The sequence below is a fragment of the Pongo pygmaeus genome, chromosome 23, assembly GCF_028885625.2.
Source record: "Pongo pygmaeus isolate AG05252 chromosome 23, NHGRI_mPonPyg2-v2.0_pri, whole genome shotgun sequence".
Taxonomy (NCBI): Eukaryota; Metazoa; Chordata; class Mammalia; order Primates; family Hominidae; genus Pongo; species Pongo pygmaeus.
This window is the reverse complement of record NC_085931.1, coordinates 28,667,206-28,677,866: the sequence shown is the minus strand read 5'-3', so window position 1 is coordinate 28,677,866 and position 10,661 is coordinate 28,667,206. Positions and strand designations below refer to the sequence as shown.

Here is a 10,661-nt window from a genome sequence, read left to right as displayed (position 1 = left end):
CAGTAAGAAAATAACAATCTGGGGTTGCAGGTGAGCACAGATTTCTGCTCCCAGACTATCAGGAGCACACTGCTTCCAGACAGACCCGAATAAGGTAGCAGTAAAGACGGGAACTAATGCTAAGTGCCTCTAGACGCCCAGCACTGGTTTAAAGCAGTTCCCACAGATGACCCCATTTAATCCTCCCAACAACCCTATGTGCTTGGTACTATTATTACCCCCATTTTTTTTGTTTATTTTTTTGTTTGAGACAGAGTCTCACTCTGTCACCCAGGCTGGAGTGCAGTGGCATGATCTCAACTCACTGCAACCTCTGCCGCCCAGGTTCAAGCAATTCTCCTGCCTCAGCCTCCTAAGTAGCTGGGATTACAGGCACCTGCCACTGCGCCCGGCTAATTTTTGTATTTTTAGTAGAGACGGGGTTTCACCATTTTGGCCAGGCTGGTCTTAAACTCCTGACCTCATGATCCACTTGCCTCGGCCTCCCAAAGTGCCACCGCACCCGGCCTTTCTTTTTAAGACAGAGTCTCGACGGGGCGCGGTGGCTCACGCCTTTAATCCCAGCACTTTGGGAGGCCGAGGCGGGCTGATCACGAGGTCAGGAGATCGAGACCATCCTGGTTAACACGGTGAAACCCCATCTCTACTAAAAATACAAAGAATTAGCCGGGTGTGGTGGTGGGCGCCTGTAGTCCCAGCTACTCCAGAGGCTGAGGCAGGAGAATGGCATGAACCCGGTAGGCGGAGCTTGCGGTGAGCCGAGATCAGGCCACTGGAATCCAGCCTGGGGACAGAGGGAGACTCCGTCTCAAAAAAAAAAAAAAAAAAAAGACAGAGGCTGGCTCTGTTGCCCAGGCTGGAGTGCAGTGGCGTCACAATCCCTGCCCCGCCACTGGGTTCAAGTGATTCTCCTGTCTCAGCCACCCGAGTAGGTGGGACTACAGGTGCGTGCCACCATGTCTGACTAAATTTCTATTTTTACTAGAGACAGGGTTTCACTATGTTGGCCAGGCTGGTCTCCAGCTCCTGATCTCCTGATCCGTCTGCCCTGACCTCCCAAAGTGCTAGGATTATAGGCATAAGACGCCACGCCCAGCCTCTTTTTTTTCTTTTTTTTTTTTATTTTGAGGCAGAGTTTTGCTCTTGTTGCCCCGGCAGGAGTGCAATGGTGCGATCTCAGCTCACTGCAATCTCCACCTCTGCAGGAGAGCAGGAATCTTCAGTGATCCACGGGCAGATCTGTAGCCATTGTGGGCACCTGTTCTTCCCGTGACCTTTGTGCCCGGGTCGCAGCACGTGCTGAGATCGCGCCATTGCACTCCAGCCTGGGGGACAAGAGCGAAACTCCATCTCAACGGAACCCTTAAGGTCGTTCTGTCACTGGGGCCATTATGAGCACACACACCCACTCCCTCAGGTTTAAAAGGCGCGTTGCCCGGCAACAGAAGGAACTGCTGGCTTAGCCTTTGGCCGAGTTGGCAGCTCCACGAGGACCCTCAGAGTCCAGCTCTCCAGCGTTCAAGCATCCGACGGTTCCGAGTCCTCCCAGGAGCGGTTACCTGGGCACTCTGTGCCCCTCATTCCTGTCAGGGCCCAGGCTGAGGACCTGCTAGTAGGGCTCAGTTGCCTGGAGTCCGTTCAGCCCATCCCCCAGTTCACTTTGCTTGTGGGATCTCCCCGTTTCTCCTGCCCCTGGACTGAGTGGCAGGCCATCCCACAAGCACCCGGACACTTGGCATCAGTGGTGTCAAGACAACTCTAAGAAGGTTTTCTGTGATCCTGCAAGACCTGTGTTCCTTCCCGGTGATTCTGCCTTCAATTTGATTGCACAGGTACCACAGCAAGCCAGTGCTGTGTGCGCCGAATTCCAGGGCATCCTCCAGCTCAGCCACTACACTGAGCACAAGGAATCTCTGTGGGACCCAGGAACAGGTAGTCACCCCTTTGGGGCCCACAACACCCGGCTGTCCCCAGACTTGTGGCCAGGGAAGATAGTATTGAGGGCCCTCAAGGAGAGCGGGACAGGGATGGCTGAGCAGGACAAGGACCCTAGAGTCCAAGAGAATCCTGATGATCAGAGAAGGGTCCCCGAGGTCACCAGGGATGCACGGTCTGCATTTCGGCCCCTGTCGGACAACGGAGGCCTCTCTCCCTTTGTGCCCAGGCCCGGGCCTCTGCAGAGAGACCGCCATGCCCAGAGGTCAGAATTCAGATATAACCAGAGATCCCAGACCTCCTGGACGAGCTCGTGCCCCGAACTAAATTCCATCTCGAGCTCCTACAGCTCTACAGGAGGCCTCCTGGGGCTAAAGCGGAGGTGGGGGCCAGCCTCATCCCACTGCCAGCTGACCCGCAGTTCCTCAAAGACAGTGAGTGAGGACGGACCTCAGGCTGTCTCTTCTGGTCACACCCAGTGTGAAAAGACGGCAGATATAGCACCAGGGCAGACACTGGCCCTCAGGAATGGCTCCCCCAGATCCCAGGCCTCTAGGCCCCGTAAACGCAAGCTTCCCCTGCCGTCACGCAGGCAAGGGGATCCTCTGATGCTGCCACCTCCCTTAGTGCTGGGGTTCCAGGTCACTGCTGAAGACCTGGACCTGGAGAAGGAGGCGGCATTCCAGCGCATCAACAGTGAACTGCGGGCTGAGGCCAAAGCCATCTCGGACTGTAGACCCTCACGGCCTTCCCACGCTTTGTCCTCACTTGCAACAGGGACTTCTGGTGTGCCTACCATCTCTAAAGCACCCAGTATGGATGCACAGCAGGAGAGACACAAGTCCCAAGACTGCCTGGGCCCAGTGGCCCCCCTAGCTTCTGCTGCAGAGGTCCCCTCTACAGCTCCTGTGTCTGGGAAGAAGCACAGACCACCAGGCCCCCTGTTCTCCTCCTCAGATCCCCTTCCTGCCACCTCTTCCCACTCCCGGGACTCAGCCCAGGTCACCTCGCTGATTCCTGCCCCCTTCCCAGCTGCAAGCATGGATGCGGACATCAGAAGAACAACGCCTGGCACTTCTGCTCCTGCAGCTGCCGCAGAAGCCCCTCCCCCCTCCACATTGAACCCCACGTCGGGGTCACTACTGAATGGAGTGGATGGAGGCCCTTCACATTTCTGGGCCACAGTCACAGCTGAAGCAGGTGCCCAGAGGTCAGAAGTCAGATATAACAAGAGATCCCAGACCTCCTGGACGAGCTCGTGCCCCAAACAAATTGCCACCTCGAGCTCCTACAGCTCTACGGGAGGCCTCCCTGGGCTAAAGCGGAGGTGGGGGCCAGCCTCATCCCACTGCCAGCTGACCTGCAGTTCCTCAAAGACAGTGAGTGAGGACGGACCTCAGGCTGTCTCTTCGGGTCACACCCAGTGTGAAAAGACGGCAGATATAGCACCAGGGCAGACACTGGCCCTCAGGAATGGCTCCCCCAGATCCCAGGCCTCTAGGCCCCGTAAACGCAAGCTTCCCCTGCCGTCACGCAGGCAAGGGGATCCTCTGATGCTGCCACCTCCCTTAGTGCTGGGGTTCCAGGTCACTGCTGAAGACCTGGACCTGGAGAAGGAGGCGGCATTCCAGCGCATCAACAGTGAACTGCGGGCTGAGGCCAAAGCCATCTCGGACTGTAGACCCTCACGGCCTTCCCACGCTTTGTCCTCACTTGCAACAGGGACTTCTGGTGTGCCTACCATCTCTAAAGCACCCAGTATGGATGCACAGCAGGAGAGACACAAGTCCCAAGACTGCCTGGGCCCAGTGGCCCCCCTAGCTTCTGCTGCAGAGGTCCCCTCTACAGCTCCTGTGTCTGGGAAGAAGCACAGACCACCAGGCCCCCTGTTCTCCTCCTCAGATCCCCTTCCTGCCACCTCTTCCCACTCCCGGGACTCAGCCCAGGTCACCTCGCTGATTCCTGCCCCCTTCCCAGCTGCAAGCATGGATGCGGACATCAGAAGAACAACGCCTGGCACTTCTGCTCCTGCAGCTGCCGCAGAAGCCCCTCCCCCCTCCACATTGAACCCCACGTCGGGGTCACTACTGAATGGAGTGGATGGAGGCCCTTCACATTTCTGGGCCACAGTCACAGCTGAAGCAGGTGCCCAGAGGTCAGAAGTCAGATATAACAAGAGATCCCAGACCTCCTGGACGAGCTCGTGCCCCAAACAAATTGCCACCTCGAGCTCCTACAGCTCTACGGGAGGCCTCCCTGGGCTAAAGCGGAGGTGGGGGCCAGCCTCATCCCACTGCCAGCTGACCTGCAGTTCCTCAAAGACAGTGAGTGAGGACGGACCTCAGGCTGTCTCTTCGGGTCACACCCAGTGTGAAAAGACGGCAGATATAGCACCAGGGCAGACACTGGCCCTCAGGAATGGCTCCCCCAGATCCCAGGCCTCTAGGCCCCGTAAACGCAAGCTTCCCCTGCCGTCACGCAGGCAAGGGGATCCTCTGATGCTGCCACCTCCCTTAGAGCTGGGGTTCCGGGTCACTGCCGAAGACCTGGACCTGGAGAAGGAGGCGGCATTCCAGCGCATCAACAGTGAACTGCGGGCTGAGACCAGGGCCATCTCGGACTGTAGACCCTCACGGCCTTCCCACACTTTGTCCTCACTTGCAACAGGGGCTTCTGGTCTGCCTGCCATCTCTAAAGCACCCAGTATGGATGCACAGCAGGAGAGACACAAGTCCCAAGACTGCCTGGGCCCAGTGGCCCCCCTAGCTTCTGCTGCAGAGGTCCTCTCTACAGCTCCTGTGTCTGGGAAGAAGCACAGACCACCAGGCCCCCTTTTCTCCTCCTCAGATACCTGTCCTGCCACCTCTTCCCACTCCCGGGACTCAGCCCAGGTGACCTCGCTGATTCCTGCCCCCTTCCCAGCTGCAAGCATGGATGCGGGCATCAGAAGAACAAGGCCTGGCACTTCTGCTCCTGCAGCTGCCACAGCAGCCCCTCCCCCCTCCACATTGAACCCCACGTCGGGGTCACTACTGAATGGAGTGGATGGAGGCCCTTCACATTTCTGGGCCTCAGCCGCAGCTGAAGCAGGTGCCCAGAGGTCAGAAGTCAGATATAACAAGAGATCCCAGACCTCCTGGACGAGCTCGTGCACCACACGAAATGCCATCTCGAGTTCCTACAGCTCTACGGGAGGTCTCCCGGGGCTAAAGCAGAAGAGGGGGCCAGCTTCATCCCACTGCCAGCTAACCCTCAGTTCCTCAAAGACAGTGAGTGAGGACGGACCTCAGGCTGTCTCTTCGGGTCACACCCGGTGTGAAAAGGCGGCAGATATAGCACCAGGGCAGACACTCGCCCCCAGGAATGGCTCCCCCAGATCCCAGGCCTCTAGGCCCCGTAGACGCAAGTTTCCCCTGCTGCCACGCAGGCGAGGGGAGCCTTTGATGCTGCCACCTCCCTTAGAGCTGGGGTTCCGGGTCACTGCTGAAGACCTGGACCTGGAGAAGGAGGCGGCATTCCAGCGCATCAACAGTGAACTGCAGGCTGAGGCCAAGGCCATCTCGGACTGCACACAGCCCTGCCATTTTCAGGTATGTTTCTTCTATACCTAGTTTATTTGTTCCTTTTTTCAAGACATGGTCTCACTCTGTATTTCGTGTTGGAATACAGTGGCACAGTCATAGCTGCAGCTTTGAACTCCTGGGCTGAAGCCACTTCAGCCTTCTGAGTAGCTGAGACTACCAGTGCATGTCACCAGAGTTGGCTAGTTTTTATTTTTTTGTAGAGATCTATGTTCCTCAGGTTGGCCTTGAACTGTTGATCTCAACTGATCCTCCCAACTCAGCCTCCCAAAAGCACTGGGTTGATGAGCACGAGCCACTGCCTGGCCCAGAGTCACATTTTAACATCACATCCTCACTGCTGCGCTCACGTTTTGGCAGTGACTGAAAACCCTAAGGAAGAGTTTCTGGTCAGGCCCGGGCCCGTCTGTGCATAGCAGGGGAATGGAAAAATGGCCTGTGGATGGTTCTTTTGGAGAAATGGCCAGACAAGCACTGAGATGCCGTTTCCTGGAATACAGGGCCGTGCGATGTCCAGCCCAGCTGCCAGGTCCAGGGCCCTCGGCACCATCTAGTCTGGGAGCTCATTCAGAAATGGCCTCATTTGCTCAAAGCAGCTGGTTTCCCTTCCAATCTGGTCCCATTTGAGAGATGCAACTGGGCCCTGTCTTCCAGGAAACCATTTCAGTGCGTGCCTGTCTTTGTCCCCGCGCTTTTCTTATTAACTAAGATTTCTAAATGTATTACATATTCACATTTAGAAACTCTAAATATCATAAAAGGTTAGCAAGGAAGTTTCCCTTCCACTCTGAACTTCCAAACACCAAGTCAACATTTTTGTTTGCATATCATCCCTGCAATCTATGTGCAAATAGAAACATGCACCTGGAATGCATGCTGATGTGTGATCGTGTTTACACAAAGTCCTCTGCACCTCTGCATATATCACTGGGCAATGCACCTTAGTTATCATTCCACATTTCAAATGTAAATCCATTGTATTGTTTCAGAGCTATAAAGTACTGCACCCTATGACTATTCCCAAAATTACTTAAGCACCCCATTATGGGTACACATTTCTTCTGTTTCCAGTCTTGCTCTTATAACCAATGCTGTAGTGAACAGCACTATGTTGAGTAGAAGTGGTGACCATGGGCATCTTTGTCTTGTTCGCGTCCTCAGGGGGAATGCTTTCAACTTTCCCCCTTTCAGGAAAATGTTGGCTGTGGGTTTGTCATAGATAGCTTTTATTACCTTAAGATATGTCCGTTCTATGCTGATTTTGATGAATGGTTTTAATCATAAAGAATGCTGGATTTTGTCAAATGCTTTTTCTGCATCTATTCAGATTATCATGTGATTTTTGTTTTTAGTTTTATTTATGTGATGTATCACATTTATTGACTTGCATATGTTAAACCATCCCTGCATCCCTGGTATGAAACCCACTTGATCATGGTGGATTCTCTTTTTGATATGCTGATGGATTCGGTTAGGTTGGTTGTAGCATTTCTTATTATTCCATCTGTGGAATGTATTGGTTTAAATAATGAAAACATGTTCTATCTTCACTGCTTAGCACTTTGTGTTTCTTTAACAGCCTTCCCAACAGGGCAACATAAAAGCAGGAACCCCGCTAGTCTCCCCTTAACCTGGAATTTCCCCTTCTCCACAGCTCGCTCATTGGACAGGATAGACTGGGCATCCAGGCCTCAAGGTAAGGACACACTCCGTCACCTAGAGTTGCAGTGCCTGGGAAGGCCAACCTTGGAGAGGCGCTGCCAGCTTTACAGTGGTAGAGGTGTTGGGAGGGACTGACCACCAATTTATAAGGCTGTACTTTGTTGGCGACATAAAGGATTGTTTCACAGATTGTTGGGGAGGGACAATCCCAAGGCCTCCCCTGTCCCTGGTCCTGGCTCTGCACAAAGGCAATAAGAGAGGGATGCTGGTAAGGGCTGACCTGTTGCTGTGCTGGGGAGGAAGGTGCTAGGCTGAAATTCAGGAGGCTGAGGATGCAGCAGTCCCATAGGAGGTACATGACCTTCAGGATACATTTTCTTCATTGATGATCAATGGAAATGATAAATCACTGACTATTTTTTCTATCATTGGAATCTACTCTCTACTGCTCATGCTGTTCCTGTCTTTTGGGGAAGATGGAAGATCGAATCAGTGTGTGCTGCACTGAGCGGATGGAAGGAGAACTGCGACAAAAATTGAGGAAGGGTGAGGGATGAGAGGGCCCTTCATCCAGCTGCTTGCAGAGTCCTCCTGAGGAGGAAAGCCCCGTGGCTCCCTGAGGAAGGAGCAGTGAGGGCTGCGTGACTCCCACAGTGAAGTGTGTGGTATGTCTGAGGACACCCAGGCTGGTCCATGAGGAGCCAGTGGCAGAGTGAGAAGCAGAAAGGCCAGGAGGGTGGCTGGAGGCCAGGCTCTGAGTCATTCTCCATGTGATGGAAACAGCCGGAGCCCAGTGGGCTTGGAGGTACAGGATGCGGTGGCTGATGACAGAACAATGTGGAGAGAGGCGTCATTTGTCAAATCCTTACTTTGTTCTGGGCATTGTGCTAAAAATTCTGATGGCTCATCCCATTTAGGGGCTGAAAGTTGCAGAGGTTTAGGAAGCTTGCCCACGATACTGGAGCCCCCATCTCCTGCCCTAGTGCTGTCCTCCTTCTCACCCAGCCACCACCTGTTTCAGGGGAACACACAGAAGTGGTAACCTCTTATGGAGAGGCGAGTAAATTCTGCTGTTTTTGTTATTCACAGAAAAAACACTGGCTCGTGTGGGTTGGGAAGGATATTTCATCTGGTTATTTCCACCTGTGTGACTCTTATAGTATTGAAATGCATAGGTTAGCATTTTTGGCCAATTTACTCAGCATTCTGGGTTAAAGGCTTTTATTTATTTATTTATTTATTTATTTTTGAGATGGAGTTTCACTCTTGTTGCCCAAGCTGGAGTGCAACGGCGCAATCTTGGTTCACTGCCACCTCTGCCTCCCAGGTTCAAACTATTCTGTCTCAGCCTCCCAAGTAGCTGAGATTATAGGCACGTGCCACCACACTGGGCTAATTTTTCTGTATTTTTGGTAGAAACGAGATTTCACCATGTTGGTCAGGCTGGTTTCGAACTCCTGACCTCAGGTGATCTGCCCTCCTCGGCCTCCGAAAGTGCTGGGATTACAGGTGTGAGCCACCACGCCCGCCCTAAAGTCTTTTAAAATTCACTTGTATGAGTTGACTTAGTTTTCTTTAACCTTGTAGAAAAATACAAAAATGGCAATCTCTTTTATCACACAAATAATGTCTTTTTAATGGAGTGATTTTTTTCTAATTGAGGTATTATGTACTTTTCATTTACTAATTATTGTTTACATTTGAAGTGTCTTGTGAATTAATATTTAATTGCATAGATGAAGATTACTAGTCATAGGCATTTTACTAACCAATACTCATTAAGCATAGCGTGGATTCATGTGACGTCAAGCAGCTATTTTATTGGTAAAACGAAAAAGCACAAGAATGAACGCAAGAACTGAAACAGTGGAGACACTTAGAATGACTTGTCTAAGATCTAAATCATTTTGTTGTCTTCCCAGCGTACTTATTATCCTGATCATTGTCATCAGCATTGTTTGGGTCCTTTTAGCACAGATTTCTCAAAATGGGCAACTCCATAACAGTTGGAAGCTTACGAATTCATATAATTTGTAAGAGGGCAATTTGGAAGTACCTATCTACTTTAAAATTCCAATAACCTGGGAATTTCATCTAGAGTCTTTTATGTCTAGACTCTTTCATGTAAAATATTTCCACAATTAGGAGAAATATGTGTATGGGGATTTGCTATGTAGCGGTGTTTTGATAGAATAGAAAACTGGGATAAACCAAATTTCCATCACGAAGGAAATAGTAATACGCTGAATAATAATACAGCGAATATTATGCAGGCTTTAAACATCAAAAAAGAGTTCAACTTCTGACTTCCGATGATGGTGTTGAAGCAGGTCACTGCTGGTTTACATTTGATTTTCATGTGGGAACTCTGGAAGTCTGCCTTAGTGATTTTTTATGTGGCTAAATTTAGCTAATGACAAGCTATTCGAAGTATGGCAAAATGGAACTTTAAAACAGTATCTTGTCAGCAACCAAGTGGACCTGTTTCACGTAAAGCCCACGCATTCATCTGCCTGTCCTTCATTCTGTCTGTCCACACGGGCATCATTCATTCGTGGAACTGAGTGCCCACTGTCGAGCTGACAAGCCCATAACCTCCCTGTTCCTAGTCACACATTAATTCTTCAACAAGTTCCTTTTGATAGATTGTGACTAAGCTTAGCTGCTATTTCCAATTGCTTCCCCAAACGTACTTCTCACTGTTCTCCCATCACACCCTTCAGCCCATCCATGCGGGGTTCCTTTGCTTTTCCCACCTTACACCAAACTCCCTATTTTTACTCCCACTTTTACCTCCTCTCCAAGACAAAACAAACAAACAAAACTAGCATTTTAAAACTTAGTTGTAATCTTTCTTCCTTCATGAAAATTTCTCCAACAGCCACTTCCACGGTCCTGTGTGTTCTGGATATTTTAAAATATTGGCTATAAGCTTGAGCACATCAGGATATGCTGTTTTGCTGTATGCAGATGGAGGCAGTGGCCGGAATGAATGAACGGCAACAATTGCTGGCAACCGGCAGAAGCTGAGAGACAGGGAACGGGCTCTTCTCCAGAGCCTCCAGGAGCCAGGCCTTTGAATACCTCGAATGTGGGCTTCTGGGAGACCATGTGTTTCTGTTATAAGCAGCCCAGTCTCTGGCAGTTTTTACGGCTGCCCCTGGATGCTCATCTACACCTGTCTGACAAGGTCAAGCTCCAAGGAAGGGATTCTCTGCATATCTACATTGTTTGCAGATTTTACGATAATCATTTATTCTTGCGTGGCTGATCATTGTTAGCCAATATAAATAAAATAATAAAGAAATGACCCACATTTTATGTTGGGAGTTTGATCTGCCATTTATCAAGTATGGAATCTTGAACAAGGGGTTGAACATCTGAATGTCTCCATCACTTCATCTGTAAAGCGGGGGTGCTCACACCCACCGGCTCCCCTCCCATGTTGGTGCCAGACTCTCCCTGGACCCCTGTTCTCTTACC

The 10,661-nt window shown here is 51.2% G+C and overlaps 1 protein-coding gene across 1 annotated transcript in view; it reads left to right on the top strand.

Moving 5' to 3' along the window:
- Positions 1 to 10,432, top strand: part of LOC134739254 (uncharacterized) — a 40,443-nt gene extending 30,011 nt beyond the window's left edge. Inside the window, exons 2-3 of the mRNA XM_063662767.1 lie at positions 2,633 to 5,525; positions 10,149 to 10,432. Coding sequence (XP_063518837.1) covers positions 2,633 to 5,525; positions 10,149 to 10,208 — 2,953 coding nt within the window. The 3' untranslated portion in view covers positions 10,209 to 10,432. The remainder of the gene's footprint in view (positions 1 to 2,632; positions 5,526 to 10,148) is intronic.
- Positions 10,433 to 10,661: the final 229 nt, after the last annotated feature.